The 18711-nt window shown below is 40.4% G+C and overlaps 1 protein-coding gene across 1 annotated transcript in view; it reads left to right on the top strand.

The window, feature by feature from the left end:
* Nucleotides 1–13412, top strand: part of LOC128534558 (zinc finger protein 850-like) — a 40271-nt gene extending 26859 nt beyond the window's left edge. The window contains exon 3 of the mRNA XM_053509028.1: nucleotides 11168–13412. Within this exon, the coding sequence (XP_053365003.1) occupies nucleotides 11168–11841 (674 nt within the window). The 3' untranslated portion in view covers nucleotides 11842–13412. The remainder of the gene's footprint in view (nucleotides 1–11167) is intronic.
* The last annotated feature ends 5299 nt before the right edge of the window (nucleotides 13413–18711 follow it).

Here is an 18711-nt window from a genome sequence, read left to right as displayed (position 1 = left end):
GGCTGTCTGGTGCAGTCACAACAACCTGGAGCTGAACACGCTTAAAACTGTGGAGATGATTGTGGACTTCAGGAGGAACCCACCTGCACTTCCCCCACTCACCATCATGAACAGCACTGTGACAGCAGGAGTCATTCCGGTTCCTGGGCACGACCATCTCTCAGGACCTGAAGTGGGACATTCACATTGACTCCATTGTTTAAAAAGGCCCACCAGAGGTTGTATTTCCTTCGCCAGCTGAAGAAATTCAACCTGCCACAGGAGCTGCTCACACAGTTCTACTCAGCCGTCATTGAATCCGTCCTGTGCACTTCAATAACTGTCTGGTTTGGCTCAGCTACGAAAACAGACATCAGCAGACTACAAAGGACGGTTCGGACTGCTGAAAGAACTATTGGCACTGGCCAATAGTAAGGAAAAGGGCTCGGAATATCACTTTGAACCCCTCACACTCAGGCCACCTTTTATTTGAATTTTTGCCGTAGGGTTTTTTTCCCCAGGCAATCTCCCTCATGAACAGTTAAACATCAACTGTCAATAAATATATGTGCAATATTGTGTACAGTACCACAGTGCAATATACTGTATAATATCACAGATTTCAGATATTTATATGCGCTGTTTTGTCTTGTCATTTGTTTTCTGTTCTGGAAGCTTTGTCACTAAAACAAATTCCTTGTACGTGCAAGCGTACTCTTTCTGATTTTGATTCAATTGGTTCACAAAAGGGTTAATTCCTTGAGGCTTCATTTGCACACGAACCCCCTCCTACTGGTCAAAGAATGTAAGATGAGCAGATGTGTTCATAGTCATTTTACCTGTACTGTATGTGATCCTCTCAAAGCTGTCTTGCTCTACTGTAGGTTGGGCTTGGGAATTAAACATGATTTTGATTAAACTATGCCTTTTTACTACTGTGAGGACAAGATAATAGCCCATTTAAAACATCTTTTGTTGTTTTCTCCTATTAATGTGCTAGTACTGTATAAGATTTCTGTGCTGGTTACATTTTGATCAATGTTCCATGGTAGTAGCACATTGATATTTGATCAAAAATATCATCATTGATCAGGGACAGTGATGTTTTCCAACTGGGGCAATTTTACTAAGAAGATGAAATAATAATAATAATAAGGCATTATAGGTGCTTAGTGGATGTGAGTCTGGCAGGATGTGAATTTTTTTTAAACTGAGGCAGTGGTACTCAAGTTGAAGTAGGCTTTATTGTCATTACAACCATATACAGTTAGTACACAGTGAAACGAAACAACGTTCCTCCAGGACCAAGGTGCTACATGCAACATACATTTACAACATGAATTAACATAGACACTATACTAGCTAACCAAGAGGCCTAGTTAGCTGGCTAGCAGAGACGGGACAGAGAGACCTAACATAAATTACAACATAAATTAACAAAAGAACTAACTAGCTGCACGTGCAAATGTGCAAACAAGAGCAACAACAAAGTGATAGTGCGCAACCACGACATAACAGAACATAAAATATGGTGTTGAGGTAGTGGGTAAACATAAACATTCCTTAAAACAGCAGCAAGAATTGAGGAATTAGTGCAAAAATTAGTCCAGTAATGATCATTGTGCAAAAGATAAACAGTGAAGCATTTACAGGTTGGTGTGTACGATAATTTGGTGGTGTAGGTCAGTGTGTCTGTACTTGTGTTGATTAGTCAGTCCAGACCCAATATTTTGAGGTAGTTGAGTTAAGCTGTGTAATAATGTTTGTGTTTGTGTGTTTGTGTTTATCAGTCCAGTCCATTTTTGTTGAGGAGATGGATGGCTTGTGGAAAAAAAACTATTGCACAGTCTGGATGTGTGTGCCCGAATGCTTCGGTACCTTTTTCCTGATGGCAGGAGTGTGAAGTGTGTGTGAGAGGGGTGTGTCTGATCAGCCACAATGCTGGTGGCTTTGCGGATGCAGCGTGTGGTCTTCAATAGAGGGGAGAGAGACCCAGATGATCTTCTCCGCTGTCCTCACTATCCGCTGTAGGGTTCTGCGGTCCGATATGGCACAATTCCCAAACCAGACAGTAATGCAGCCGCTCAGGATGCTCTTGATAGTTTCTCTATAGAAGGTGGTCAGGATCGGTGGTGGAAGCTGGGCCTTCCTCAGTCTTCTCAGAAAGAAGAGACGCTGTTGGGCTTTCTTGTGTAGGGAGCTGGTGTTGAGGGACCAGCTGAGGTCCTTCTCTAGGTGGACACCCAGAAATTTGGTGCTTTCCACGATTCCCACAGAGGAGCCGTTAATGCTCAGCGGAGAATGGTCGCCTCGTGTCCTCCTAAAGTCAAAAACCATCTTCTTTGTCTTGTCAACATTTAGAGACAGGTTGTTGTCTTTACACCAGTCCGTTAGCATCTGCACTTCCTCTCTGTACGCTGACTCATCGTTCTTGCTAATGAGACCCACCACGGTCATTCGAACTGTGTGTCGTGAGTCAGCAGTGTGAACAGCAGGGGACTGAGCACACAACCTTGTGGGACCCCAGTGCTCAGTGTGGTGGTGCTGGAGGTGCAGTTCCCGATCCGTACTGACTGAGGCCTACCGGTCAGAAAGTCCAGGATCCAGTTGCAGAGGGAGGTGTTCAGGCCCAACAAGTTCAGCTTCCCAATCAGTTGTTGGGGGATGAGTTGTTCAGCTTCCCAATCAGTTGTTAGGGACCTCAAGATGGCGCCAGTGAGGTCGGCTGCCGTCACGACTGCTCCGACCACCTTTTCTTTGTTTTTGTTCTTTAAGTTAGTTTACAGCGTTTTAAAACCGGCAAAATTACCACCATGGAGTACATTAGTATTGATAGAGACACTCTTGTTTCTATTGGTATACAATGTACTCACAATTCGACGTTTTTAACTCCGGATCCGAGCTGGCCGAGTGAGATCCTGAGGGACAACAAAGGACGCGACGCGAAGCGGCGGCCCCGAAGGAAACGAGCCGGCATCAGGAACAGGCTGAAAGCCCGTGCACACCGCACACCTCTGCCTAGCATTCTGCTCGCCAACGTCCAGTCACTGGAAAACAAGCTCGATGACCTCAGGGCCAGGATAAAGTTCCAGAGAGACATTCGGGACTGCAATCTCCTCTGCTTCACCGAGACATGGCTGAACCCAGAGGTGCCGGACCACGCCATCCAGCCAGCCGAGTTCTTGGTTCACCGCATGGACAGGACGCGGGACTCGGGGAAGTCAAGGGGAGGCGGCATGTGTTTAATGGTGAACAGCAGCTGGTGCAACAGCGCGAGCGTTGTTCCTCTCACACGCTCCTGCACACCAAATCTGGAACTACTGTCCATCATGTGTCGTCCTTTTTATCTACCTCGGGAGTTCACATCGGTCATAATCAGTGCCGTTTATATTCCACCACAAGCGGACACGGACACTGCCTTATGCGAGCTGCATGAGGCACTTACACAGCACCAAACACAACACCGGGACGCTGCGCTTATTGTAGCGGGGGACTTTAACAGTGCCAACTTTCATCAGCATATCACTTGCCCCACCAGGGGCGAAAGGACACTGGACCACTGCTATACAACGGTCAAGGACGGCTACAAGGCACAATCTTGTCCTCCATTTGGTAAATCCGACCACGCCGCCATCTTCCTTATGCCAAAATACAAACAAAGGCTGAAACAGGAAGTTCCAGTTCAGAGGGAGGTCGCGCGCTGGACAGACCAATCGGTGGCCGCATTACAGGACGCACTCGATGACGCAGACTGGGACATGTTCAGAAACAGCTCCGATGATGACGTCAGCGTGTTTACGGAAGTGGTTGTGGGATTCATCGGGAAACTTACCGTAGAAAAAAAGACTATTAAAACGTTTCTCAACCAGAAGCCGTGGGTGGATAAAACCATCCGCGACGCTCTGAAATCTCGCACCGCTGCCTACAACACGGGACTCGCGTCGGGGGACATGGAACCGTACAAGGCTGCATCATACAGCGTCTGGAAGGCGGTGAAAGATGCGAAACAGCGCTACGGGAGGAAACTAGAGTCACAGCTCCAACAGAGTGACTCTAGGAGCCTGTGGCAGGGATTAAGGACAATAACGGATTATAAAGCACCAACATCCGGTATGATAAACGCAGACGTGTCTCTGGCAGACGAGCTGAACACTTTCTATGCTCGATTAGAGGCTGCAGCTAAAAAAGCTAGCGATGCTAATGCTAGCGGCGCTAACGGCTGCAGACAGGAAGTCACTGCCAGCACCGGAAGCGCGTTCATCATCACAGAGCATGACGTAAGGAGAGCCTTCAAGAGAGTGAACACCAGGAAAGCAGCAGGACCAGACGGCATCTCAGGTCGTATTCTCAGAGCCTGCGCAGACCAGCTAGCACCTGTGTTCACTGAGATATTCAACATCTCTTTATCTCAGTCGGTGATCCCCACATGCTTCAAAGAGTCCATCATTGTTCCTGTCCCAAAGAAACCTCATCCTGCTTCCCTCAATGACTATCGCCCTGTAGCCCTCACTTCAGTAGTGATGAAGTGCTTTGAACGCCTGGTCAGAGACTTCATCATCTCTTCACTACCAGACACACTGGACCCACTACAGTTCGCTTATCGTCTAAACCGTTCAACGGACGATGCAATCTCTCATCTCCTCCATACATCTCTCACTCACCTGGACACTCGGAGGGGGAATTATGTGAAAATGCTCTTTATCGACTACAGTTCTGCATTTAATACCATAATTCCCTCCACACTTACCACCAAGCTGGAGCACCTGGGACTCAGCTCATCAATGTGTCAGTGGATCTCCAATTTTCTGACTGGCAGACCACAGGCAGTAAGGATGGCGGACATGTCTCAGCCTCCCTCACTCTCAACACTGGAGCCCCCCAGGGTTGTGTTCTGAGCCCCCTGCTGTACTCTCTTGCCGCGCTTCCGCTTCCTCGCGCACCGCTTCCGATAACCCTTCCTCCGGCCTCCGGCATCAGGCAACGCTGAGGCTTCGAGGCCTGGTTTACGCAGCAAGCCGAGGTCGCGTAGCTTTTCCCGCAGCTCATCGTGGATATCATTAACCGGGTTATTTAGGTTGAAAAGTGTCTGGCTGTTGTATGTACGGACACCAGTTGCGATATTCATACACATAGAAAAATAAACGCGCTACACACAAAACGTAAACAACGTAGCACCATTTTGGCTCCGGAGCGGCCGCTGCGTGCTACTGCCGCGCCGCCATCTTGGATCTAATTTGAAAAGAGGAAAGAAGAGTAGGGCAGTGCATGTGCTTGAAAAGAGGAAAGAAGAGTAGGACAGTGCATGTGCTTGTGCAACTGGTGATTCGTGGGTACTACTATATATATATATATATATATATATATAAGTAAAAGTAAAAAATGTTTGGAATCATGTATGATTTTCGTTCCACTTCTCACATGTACACCACTTTATATTGGTCTTTCACGTGGAATTCCAATAAATTGATTCATTTTTGTGGCTGTAATGTGACAAAATGTGGAACAGTTCAAGGGGGCCGAATACTTTTGCAAGCCACTGTATATATACAAGGGCATTTCTAGGATTTTCAGTTAAGGGGAGTTCAGCCCCCATATATGTTTAACACATATTTGGCTTGTTTAGAATCAGTACTCAAATAAGTCTTCTTGATTACACACGCTGTCTACCATATAAACCTTTTTCTATGTACAGGTACAATCAGAAAAATGTAACCAGAAAACAGCTAATAACTTTAAACTTACATTTATTAGCAATATAAACAACACACCTACAGTATGAGGCTGGACAATGGAATAAACTGTGTGGGTGCCAATAATGTCAAACATTTATCTTAATTCTTTGACAATACTGCTGCTTTTTTCGAACAAATTTTGGGAACACAGTGTTACTGTGCCTAAAAAGCTGCCCTTTCAGAGAACTGAACAGAGAACTGTAGATGGAAGGTTTTTCAAGTCACATGGGAGTAGCAGCAGGTAAAAATGGAACATCTTTTTTTTTATGTGACTTGAAAAACCTTTCATCTACAGTTAAATATAAATATTAAAACTTTGATCATGAGGTTATCTAGTTCAATTTAGTGTTACATAAATAAGAGAGTAGGTTTTCTATTCAAACCCCTAAAATATGGGTTTAATACGGTTAAGCCTAAAAGGAATACAGCTCTAGCTATTGGGCATGCACACATCAATCTAACGTTATTTTTCTCTCACTGTACAACAATACAACTTTTTGTATTACAGAAAGGATTAGGTTAAGATGTGAAAAATGATCCAATAGGTATAACAATTCATTTCATTGTTGGTTTCCGATCAGAGCTATATCTCACTTCTAGCTACGACCATGACTCAAACGCGCGAGGATGAGGTCAGTAACCCGTGGCAACGCAGTAGAATGTTTAGAAAGGAATATTTGTCACATAGCCCGGTAGTCATATCCACCCTTCTGATCTGGGGTCAATTCAGCCGACACTTCAAATTTATCTCTGCCTCAACATTAATGCCGTTACAGGACAATCACATGTTTCCACCATCTATTAATGACCCTGTTTTTAAGCAATGGTATGGAAAAGGTATTAGATACTTTCAAGACCTATATAAAGAAGGTACCTTTTGCAATTATCTGCAGTTGTCTTCAGAACTGGGGCTGCCTGATTTCCATCTGTTTCGGTTCTTTCAGTGCTGCCGCTCTGTTTCCTAGCTACCCCTCTTTACCCCCTATGCAAGAATGGGAAGAATTTTTGAAGTTTAACCCTTATCATAAGTCACAAATCTCAAAAATTTATGGTCGATTATTATCTTTAGATGGCAGTGTTATTGATAAAATTAAAAGAGCCTGGGAGGGGGAGCTTGGAGAGGATTTTGAAGAGGAATGGTGGGCCGCTGCATTGGACAGAATACGTTCTAGTACAATATGTGCTCGTCTGAGCCTTATACAATTTAAAGTACTACATAGAATTTATTTCTCTAAGGCAATCTATCTACAATATATTCGACTGTAGAGGACAGATGTGACAGATGTCAAGCATCTCAGTGCAATTTAAGTCACATGTTTTTCACTTGTTCTAAGCTGCAAGCTTACTGGATTAACTATTTTACAGTGATGTCCAAGGTTCTCAGGGGGTGGGGTTAAGTAAACGCATCCCGATGGGTAAACAACTTCGACACAACACCACTATGTCTCTTTAAATTTTAGATATGTCTTTACCATTTATTTACTAATGCTTATTAAATACAGTTGCATGACAAAAAAGGTGCTTTAAAAACTAAAGTTCCCGATATTTAAATTTTTACGGTAATATGGATTTAGCTGATTTGTGTATCGCCTTTTACAACGTTGTCTGTTTTGTTGCAGATTTTACATGGTGCAAGCGTATACGTAGGGTGACCAAGCGTCCTCTTTTGCCCGGACATGTCCACTTTTTACGTCCTGTCCGGGGCGTCCTGGCGGGTTTTATAAATTCATGAAAATGTCTGGTTTTTCATATGACCATTACGTGTGTACGTAAATTGACTGGCGTTTTGCACACAATACTAGGCTACTACTTTTTTGTGTGACGTAATTACTGGAAGACTGCCTTGTGGGCAGGTCTGCGCCGCGCGCGCAAACACACACACACACACACACACACAGGGATCAGAGCAGAGAGCGGAGCAGTATAGCAGGGAAAATGCCGAAGCGTAAGTGCAGCTTCACCGATGAACTGCAAAGAAAATTTCCCACGTACCGTCCTGGTTGGGAGAAGTGGGAGGCAGAGTGCACCGTGTGCAAAGCCGGTACATATGTCTCAGTAACCAATAAAGGTGCTGGAGATCTGAAAGCCCACATGGACACCGAAAAAAAAAAAAATGCTTTGCGAGGAAAATTAGAGGATGATGTAAATGCAGCAGAAGGTGCAATGGCTTTTCATACAGTGAAACATTACAACAGTTACAGTTCCATTGACTGCACCAGTACTTTGCTTAAAAAGGCATTTCCTGACTCTGACATTGCAAAAAATATATTTCGCATTGCATATTTAGAACAATATTTAATTATTCATTTGAAGAAAGTAAGAGCTATTATTTTGTGAAGTTTTTATAAATTTCATATTATTTTAGTACGGAGATTAATTCTGCACCATTGAAGTATAATAAATACTGTAATGTTCATCAACCACCAAGAAGCTTGTCTGAATTCGTCTGGAGGCTGTGCCGATCGTCCTCTTTTTTGGAAATCAAAATATGGTCACCCTAGTATACGTTAAGTGTAAAGTTAATGTCTGTGCAAGGTAGCAGTATGTACAGTTGTTGAAATAAAGAATGTAATTAAATGTGCATGTCTTTGCATTGACACTTGTAAGAGTGAGTGCTCTGTCGTTGGGTGTTGCTACGTTACCAGGAGATTTAACTTTACAGTGAGCAGCTCAGGTTGGCAACTATTTCATCATGTAAACGTATAACGTCGACAGAAATATAAGTCAGATTTTAAAACGGAGAGCCCACGGCTTAACAGAGCAAAATGCACGGTGGTGTAGTGGTTAGCACTGTTGCATTGCACCTCCAGGGTCCAGGTTCGATTCCCTGTCAGGCTAGATTTCCGTCTTTGTGTGCATGGAGTCTGCATGTTCTCCCCGTGCTTGGTGGGATTCCTCCGGGTACTCAGGTTTCCTCCCACAGTCCAAAGACCTGCAGACTGGTGTGCCCAAATTGCCTGCAGTGTGTGAATGAGTGTGTGTGTGTGCCCTGCGATGGATTGTCACCCTGTCCAGGGTGTACCCTGCCTCGTGCCCTAAGTCTCCTGGGATAGGCTCTATGTAACCCGCAACCTGAATACAGGATAAAGTGGTATAGACAGTGAGTGAGTGACAGTATTTAGAATTAAATATGAAACATAAATATGTTAAGAAAAACAGTTTTTATCTGAGATTTCTTTTAGCATTTAATTCAAGAAAAAAACAAACTTTTTTTTTTTTTTTTTTTTTACACATTTTTAACTGCAGATGCTAAAATGACATACACTATTACACCTGTGGGCCCAGTTCTCATGATTTTGCCTAGGCCCTCAAAACCATACAGGCTGGCATTGATTAACACACATACTGGCAAACTGCAAAAGATATGACGTGGAAAGATAAAATCTTAGAAGCCATGTAAGGGGCTGAAAATACAAAACTTTTTAGGCAAAATGACCTGGAAAATATATAACAAAAAAAGGCTTAATAGATAGAATCTAATACATTTTTTGTTTGTTCTGTTTTTGTGTTCTGTTTTTGTGTTCCTGCTAATCTGATGTTACCCCTTCAGTCCAGCAGGTGGCGGTAATGATTATATACGTTGGTTTGCCATCCTCCAGGCACAACAAAGAAGAAGAAGACGTGGCTGTTAAAAATAAGTGGAAGGTTTGTTTTTTTCCCCAAGAATTTACCTGTTCTCACGTGCTGTTCATTTACTTAAACGTTTTCTTTCGTATTTTACCCCAGGTTCAATATTTCACCTTAGCGGTAGTATTTCAGGTTTAATATTTTTCTTTGGCTGTAGTATTTTACTTCAGGTTTAATATTTTACCTTAGCTGTAGTATTTTACCTCAAGTTTAATGTTTTACTTTGGCTGTAGTATTTTACTTTAGGTTTAATATTTTACTTTAGGTTTTATATTTTACCTCGCCTTTATATTTTAATTCTGGTTTTGCTGTATTGCTAATCGCCTGTTGTTTTTGTTGTTGTTAGTCTTGGTATTATTCCTCTGTGGTTTACTATAAAATCATTTTACATTTCCAAACATTTTTAATTAATTTATTTAATGTTACATACAAATAAGGAGTGTTTACCACAGGTCTAAAATATATTTGTGGTGGTAGCCCTCAGAAAGGGCGCGTGTGTATGTATACTGTGTGTGTGTGTATATATATATACACACACACACCCTGTGTCTCGTATATAATTTATATACACATTTGTCTACTCTAAATTATTTGAGTGTACACAACTGTTAATTTTCTGTTATAAGCAGCACTTTATCACGTCATTAATACAGCATATCCTCGTATTGCACACTCCTCAGGGTACGCGCAGCAAACTGACAGGTGGCTTGATGCTTTCACAAATAACCATTTCAAACTACAATCATACACAGCTCTATTATTGGGGCTTTAAACAGTTTTGATTGGAGCAGTCTGATTTGGATAATGTCATGCAGCGAGTCGCGCATCTATACATTTTGTCTGTGTGCATAAAGCTTTCACACAACTGGTGCTGATTTTACCATTTCACTTTTCCACCATTTAAAACTACAAAACAAACTCACAAAATTAAACTACCCACTATAGTGAAGTAGGCTGCACGTTATAATGTCAGCCTACTTTATGGCTCTCGGTGTGAAAAGTAAGCCAACACACACTTTCATTTGTGCAGCCCTACTTCTGGCTGAAAAAAAGTAGGAAGCTTCATAAAGAACTTTTATGTCGTACTTTTTATGTCGGTAGGAAGATTTTCATTCCTAAATGAACTTTGAGCCAGATTCCTATGAGTGATTTTGAGACCTTTAGTTAATATGGCCCAGATTTGTAAGTCACATTTTTGCAGTGTTCCTGAGGTTTTTAATTAATTTAAAAAAAGATTTTGCAGCTAAAAAAAATCAATTGCAGCTAGAGCCAACTAGAAAGCAGCTTCTGGTATTCTTTTTTGCTGTTATGACATTATGTTTACTCAATAATGCATACATTAGGCCACCCCCACCTTTGATTGCTCTTCAGACCCACAGGTGATACTTTGGTCAATTGGACATGAGACAACAGCATTTTATGCAGCGTATCAAAACTTATTGTCCATCTATAATATGTGATCTTTCATTATATACCTATTAATAATCTAATATATCATTAGGGGGGAATTATCGGCACAGTGTCCAAGAATGTCAACTAATATTATGTCAGTGACTTTTTTTTTTCCTTCCTCAGAGACTATCATCATTCACCAAGTCTTCTCCTCAAATGAAGGTTAAATCTGAGAAGTACTAAGAAAGCATTATCTGTTCTGAAGACATCTCATGAAGAAATGAAGAAGCAAAATTGCCAGGGTTCAGGTAATGGGAAGATACACCAGCACATTCACACGAGGAAGAAGCCGTATTCCTGCTCACAGTGTGGGAAGTGTTTTACCACTCTTAGTAAGCTACGAAAACACCAGCACATTCACATGAAAAAGAAGTCGAATCCCTGCTCACAGTGTGGGAAGTGTTTTACCAGTCCTAGTCACCTCCAAATACACCAGCGCATTCACACAGGAGAGAAGCCGTATCCATGTTTACAGTGCGGGAAGAGTTTTGCTAGTTCTAGTAATCTTCTGCGACATCAGCACATTCACACCGGAGAGAAGCCGTATTTCTGTTCACAGTGTGGGAATTGTTTTACCACCTCTAGTAGCCTCCAAACACACCAGCGCATTCACACTGGAGAGAAGCCGTATCACTGCTCACAGTGTGGGAAGTGTTTTACCACTCCTAGTAATCTCAAAACACACCAGCGCATTCACACCGGAGAGAAGCCGTATCACTGCTCACAGTGTGGGAAGTGTTTTACCACTTCTAGTAGCCTCCAAACACACCAGCGCATTCACACTGGAGAGAAGCCGTATCCATGTTTACAGTGCGGGAAGAGCTTTATCTCTGCTGGTCAACTCCAAACACACCAGCGCATTCACACTGGAGAGAAGCCGTATCCATGTTTACAGTGCGGGAAGAGCTTTATCACTGCTGGTCAACTCCAAAAACACCAGCGAATTCATACAAGAGACAAGCCGTATTCATGTTCACAGTGTGAGAAGAGCTTTGCTAGTTCTAGTGAGCTTCGGAGACACCAGGCCATTCACACAGATGAGAAGCCGTAACACCATTGGACGGTGGGAAATTCTTACGTATTGCTGTCATGTCTAAATACACTGCCTGGACAAAAAAACATAGACATTTTATCAAAAGGGTCAATTTATTGGGCTGCATTAAGCAGAGAAAATTGAAAGGTTTAAAATTCATTGAACTGGGTTAAGTAAAATTAAAATTACCACCTTTTGGAAGGATAGTACTGAACCATCAACTTTCATAAAGATAGGATTTTTGGGCAAAGGAAAAAGTCATGTGGTCTAAGTCCAAATTGATCTTATCCAGAGCAACTGTGCATCAGGTTAAAAAGGGAAATGCATGTAGCAATTCACGCATCGTTTATAGTGGTGACTGTATAAGCCCCTGGAGGTGAATCTGGGTTAGCTTTAGTTGCTCAGGTCTAGACTCGGCAACGTTAGGTGTGAATAAAATGAAGTCAGCTGACGACCCGAATGACCTGGTTATTTCTATCCAGGATGGAGTTTTTCCTCCCCTGATGTCGCATTCATATTCCAGGACCTGTGAAAGAGTGGTTCTGGGAGCATGAGAAATCATTTTCGCACATGAACTGAAAACTTTGTGTTTGCAGTAATCAAAGCTTTATTTTTTTTGCGAGGCAGGGTACATCAAGATGTGGATGGGTGTTGGGTTACGATGAACTGTGTTTTACCCCATACCCAGCTCCCAAATGAACTCCTTCAAGAAGCAAGTTATCCAGAAATAAAATTACAATGTAAACTTTTTTCATTCACTCTAAATGGCTGAAAGAGCTACTTGATTGGTCTCTAGTCTTGAATCTAGTATTCTTGATTCTAAAAACATATCTCTCAGTCTGTAGTCATTAGTTCTCTCAGTTAACTAATCATTACTTGTTTTAGGTTTTCTTACCAAGATGTATGATGATCATGTGCTTTTTAGCAATATTGTGCTTTGTAAAAATATTTGTAGCAGTTTAAAACAAACTGTATTTTAAAATCTGATTTCTGATCAAATATATTCATTTACAATGTGCTACATTGGCTCTGACACAGCCAGTTCGTGGTCTCAAGCAATGTCCCAACCACAGCACAGTTTAATTAGTTCGATGTCGCCACTAACTAACCATTAACCCTGAAGAATAACACAGATGTACAGATTGTAACAGTTTTGCTCACTGAAGCAGCCTCAGAAGTGTGTTCACTTTTATTTTCTTATTTGTATGTTTATTTTTTAACAAAATTTAGTTAACTTTAGAGCTCCCTTCACTTTTTATTTTAAGATACTTAAAAAAAAAAAGTTCTTTAAAAGATATGAAATTTTGTCCCGAAGTTAGTATGAAAAATTTATTTCCTGTTAAGTAGATACATTTCACTACTCTTCTAAGTAGCTACTTCTTTAGTCTCAGGAACTTCCAGTTTAGAAGTCCAATAACCTCATGATTGAGAATCTTCACGAACAATGATGGCTTTATTATACACCACCATTTGCATGGACAGTATGAATATGCACACCGAAACCCGGATAAGTTCTACTAACTCAAAAATATGAGGCAACTGATTGTTGCTATTTTTTTAAGTTTACAAACTTAAATATCATCAGTAAGCATATTCCTACTTATTTTGAGTAACTGCAAATTATAAATAAACATTAATATAACTTAAAGTTTTGATTACTGACAACTTAAATTACTTCACTTAATTAAAATATCAATTTATATATATAATAAAAATTATTTATCTAAACTTGATTTAAGTGTTATTAAATTAAATGATATAATTTACAAAACTTAAATTGTAGTAGTAATGTAACTTAAATATTTTGTGGCAACTGATTGCCTCGTTTTTTTTTTTTTAAGTTTCCTGTACTTAAATATCTACATTTTACAACTTAATAGTACAAATTACAAATCTGAAATCATTAAAAAAGTACAAAAATTTATTATAAAACATTAAAACAGTTAATACATTAAAAACATTACCTAAACAGCCATTATGCCAACAAAAACAGTGACAACAGCTCTGTGTAACAAAAAGGCACACCAGGTCAAAGAAAAGAAATAGTCATATTACCTAAAGGAATAGGCATTATGAAACAAAAGTCATGAAAACCGTTCAAAAATATTGCACTTCTGTGCAACAATAAGGCATACCAAGTCAAAAGAAAAATTATCTTAACAAGCATTATGCTGACAAAAACAGTGACAACAGTTCTGTGCAAAGAAAATCAAAGAAAATAAATTAAAATGTTACTTTAATGAATACGAAACAGGATTAAACTTTCTTGATCTCAAAATTGTTTCGAACTTTGTGACAGAAGAAATTGCTATTTTTTAGAGCACTTTAAAAAAAAATAAACTCAAATGTGTTGGCCATCTCTTTTGGATATGAAAGATCCAATGCATAGATTAAGCCAAACATCAAAAGAAAAGCATCAGAGAGTTGCTGCAGGTTTGTTATGACAACTTCATTCTCAAGGATGATCGAAATCTTCTCTGGATTGTACTGAAGAACAACGTCTGGGAGTTCTCGGACGACTGTCAAAAGTGCAACTGATGAATCAACATCTGGCTCTTCTGAATTATCTTCAATCTGGATGTAAAAAGTGTTGAAACAATTACCAAATGATATCTTACCAATGTGAAAAAAATTCTAAAATATGTTCCTAAAAATATGCATAATAAGTGACTTACCGTGCATGTTTTAAAAATTTTTGAGGTGTCTTCTCTCAGATACACAGGAAGCGCACGGAGCACTGTTGTTCGCCTTGTGTGTACGTCATGTAGATCCTTAAAGTTCACATTGAAAACAGTGTTAAAAGTGGAACACCCAGTTTAGCCAAAACCAAACAATGCTAACTTGACATGGAATGAATGCCAAAACGTCGATCAAGGCATGCATAAAACAAGTGATCATAGTAAGAGCCCTGACTCCTAAAAGGGATATTACACCCCCAAAAAAAATTCTGTCATCATCTTCTCACCTTTATGTTGTTCCAAATCTGTATAAATGTCTTTGTTCTGATGAACACAGAGAAAGTTATTTGAAAGAATGGTTATAACCAAACAATTCTTGGACCCCATTGACTACTATAGTAGGAAAAAATGCTTTATGTTTTGTTGTTCTGTTGAACACAAAACAAGATATTTAGAAGAATGTAGGGACAGCAAATAGTTCTGGAGAACGTTTGACCACCATTGTAATTTTTCCTTTTTTATGGTAGTCAAAGGAGGGCTAAAACGTTATACAGATTTGGAACAATGAGTAAATCATGACAGAATTAAAGGTTTTCTGTGAACTATCCCTTTAAAAAGGACAAAGATACATCAGAGGTTTTTTTTTATGTATTCTAAAATTAAATTAAAAAAAACTCTGAAAATGTTTACTCATCACTTAGTGCATGATAAATCCAAGTCATAGTTAGACTTATATATTTAGTTCAAGTGATAATATTTAGTACATGAAGTCAAAACAATGCTTGTTAAAGCATTAAACAACAATTGGCGATGATACCTTTAAGTCATGAACCCGAAGAAATTCAGCAAGTGCATCAGCAGTTTTTCCAGTCTTCGCTGCTCTCTGCCGATATAAAGTCATCAGGCGAAAACTGTGGCGGTCTAGCTCTGCGTAAAATGTGTTTGTCAAATTCTGGTTGGTAATGCGCTGAAATTCAGCACCTACCTAAAACAGAAAACAAAAAAAGTATGTCACAAACTGGCTAAAAAATTTTAAATACATTTTTAAACACATAGTTAAACTTAATTTTACCTGTGATTTAACCCGTTTTCCAGCATTAACTGCAACCTCCATACATCCCGCTCTCCTCAGCTTGTTTCGGTAGTTTCCCATTTTTAATTTTATGCTAGTTTTCCATTCTAACCATCCGGTGTCTGAACCCAGCTCCTTCAGACATGGGTGTTTGGTGACTAGAGCCTCTGCTGCTTTTGACAGGTTTTTGTCACTTGGGTGGGCTTTAAAATTATAGATTGCTGCTGCTACTTTGTCAAGGACATCATGCTTCTGGTCTCTGGTTAGCTGCAGCACTTTACCCGTTTTTTCAAAGGCAGAAATTCCTTCTCTAAGTACGTGTTCAACCTCATAAGAAAATACTGGCACTGGAAAATTGCCTTGAGGCCACCTTGAAATACGTTCTGGTGTGGAAACATCAGTTAATGATTCAGTGTCTGTTGTCGATGTAGAACTAGTTTCTCCATCAAAAGCTTTTGATGGCAACTCATTGACGTCCACCTAAGATACAAGTTGTCCATCAAAATCTGGGTCTTCGTATTGTATGCTGAAGTTTTTATCCAAGTCCAGTTTTTCTCTTAAAACATTTTTCAGGTCATCAGTTATAGCCTCAGGATAGGAGGCGAGTGTAATCTTCCGAGTAGTCCTGGCATCAACAATGACACAAAGCATCAAACAGGAAGAAGCTGCCATTTTTCTTTGGACTGGAGGGAAAAAAAAGAAGAACCACATGCACAACATCTGAAAATGTGTTTTGTTACACACTTGATCAAACAACCACACATGTTGAACTTCAGCAATACCTTTGCAAGATGAATCTCCTGGGAGACAGCATTAACCGACCAGCACTGAAGTAAGCAGCATGTGTGATTGTGTCATTCAGATCCGAAATCTGAAAAATAGAGCGTCTTCCTGGCATTGGTGAAAGCTCATAACAGTGCACATGTTCAACATACCATGACTCAAATGAACTGCAGAGCAATGACACATTGTTATTGACAAGAAAGATTTCATCAATCCTCCAGAACTGAGGCAATCCACCACAGGCTTCTGCAGACACAAACATTCCTGGGGCATAGTCAGTGCCATCTACGGTGACCCTAGATGTGGTGTAGACCATGCTAGTATTTGTCTGTCCCTGAATGAAAACCCTAACACAATCAGGCAGTGTAAGAGACACTTGAAGTATGTGTATGTGGCTTAAAATATGATGGTGAGCTCAGATGATATGCCATCATGTTCTGGTGTCTAGTTTCAAGAGTAGAAGTGACATTTTTAAGGTTTTGGGTGTCATGTACAACTCTTTTAAAGAATCTGTGTTTCCCCTCGAACCTCATTGTCCAGAGATGCACTAGCGGCCCGAAACACCTTATAAGATGCGGGTAGTGCTCCACAAAGTGGTGTTTAGGGTGGAAAAGCGATTCAGGGAAAACCTCTGAAAATTACTGCCTGTGGTCAATGATCTTACATTGCAAATACTGTATAGTTTCTTCCGTAAATGCTGGTAATAATGATAGCTCAACAATGTCTTTTTGAAATTCACATTTCATACAAACTTAAATAATTCTTTTGACTGTGTAAAGCTGCTTTGCGGCAATGAAAATTGCTAAAAGCGCTATACAAATAAAATTGAATTGAATTGAATTGAATTTTAAATCCATTAAGACAGCCCATGCCTTATCTCCCTCTGGAACTTTGCTACCTACCATCAGAGGAAACAGTCTAAGCAAGGTGGCATTTTCATGACCATTTCCACCAACACTACCTTTTGAGAAACACGTTTTTGGTATTGTGTGTGGTCTGTCTGTTTTGTCAGTGTGTTCATATGGAAACAACTCAATCTTATTGTTTAGGTAGTCTAAAGTAAAGTACTTCTGCTTTACCAGCTTTTGAAGGCATAAACACAACTCAACTGGTACAATACCTTCCAAGAGATCATGAAAGATGTCTGGAGCAAATCCAGTGACAGGGTGGAAATGTTTCAATGCTTCACGCAGCACACAGTCTCCTTTTACACCAAACTGACTTCTTTGGGTATCACTCTGCGAAACATCACAAACATGAATGTCATGACTGGTCTCCGTTCTCATGGGGAAATCCCCATGAATTACACTTATAGATTTCATCTGATCTCTAGTGGCTAAACAAAACCTACAGGCGTACTCAGATCTAAATGATTCTGTGAAGCCTCCCAATCCGTGCGCTGCAAGATTGTCTGCAGACACACAAAAGACAGTTCCTTTAACATTCTGCCCTAATGACTCAATGAAAACACCTTCTTCCTCAAGAATGCTAATGTCTTTCAACAGTGAAGAGAACACAGCTTTATACCCATTCTTTTTAAGGTCAGGTACTTTACATAGAAGTGCCAGCTAAATTGTATGCAAGGCTGAGCGATACTTGCTGGGAAGGCTGGCAAAGACCCAATAAACAGCACATAGTTTGTGGATTTTTTTTTTTGATGTTCCAAGTGGGTTTGCCATTTCTAATTCATCAATATATAGTTGGAGTGGCAGACTGATCTCTCCTGATGAAAACAATGTGTTAGTTAGAAAATATGAACCATCACAGCAGGATGTGTAGTGATCAGGTAAACTAACAGTTTCATGGAGCTTGTGAAGAACATCCGTGTTTTTGAACAGCTCCTGAATCATTGTAAAAATAGGCACGTAAACCATTTTTTCCCCTGACATCTCCAAGGCATACTGAACAGGCAAAGGGTAAATTCTTTCGACAAAGAGTTTTCTGCGCTTTACAGTAGACAAGTCTGAGCCTTCTGATGTGGCTTTGACTACAACATTGCAGTCCATAACAGCCTAAGTTAATTCATCCAGAACAGAACTAGAAATAGCCAAGTTATGTTTCTGAAGTGTCTCTCTTAAGGTCTCTTTGACTGTTGGCCTCAATAAGGAAAATATCTCATTCAAGTGTTGAATGATTTCCTGTGAAGCTGTGTCCGAGACATGGAGGATGCTTTGCATCTTCAAAAATAATGAGGACAAATTACATTTTAATTGACATCTTAACTTGTCAATATCACACTGCATCTCTCTTACATCAAGGCTGTAATCATTTTCTGTAGTGTCAGATGCTGTAGCATGAGAGCACTGTGGTATCTGATTCCTGACTAACTACTAGACCATCTTTATAATCTGAGGT

The sequence above is a fragment of the Clarias gariepinus genome, chromosome 12 (assembly GCF_024256425.1).
Source record: "Clarias gariepinus isolate MV-2021 ecotype Netherlands chromosome 12, CGAR_prim_01v2, whole genome shotgun sequence".
Taxonomy (NCBI): Eukaryota; Metazoa; Chordata; class Actinopteri; order Siluriformes; family Clariidae; genus Clarias; species Clarias gariepinus.
Note: the sequence above shows the minus strand (reverse complement) of the source record. Positions and strands in the feature narration are given on the sequence as shown.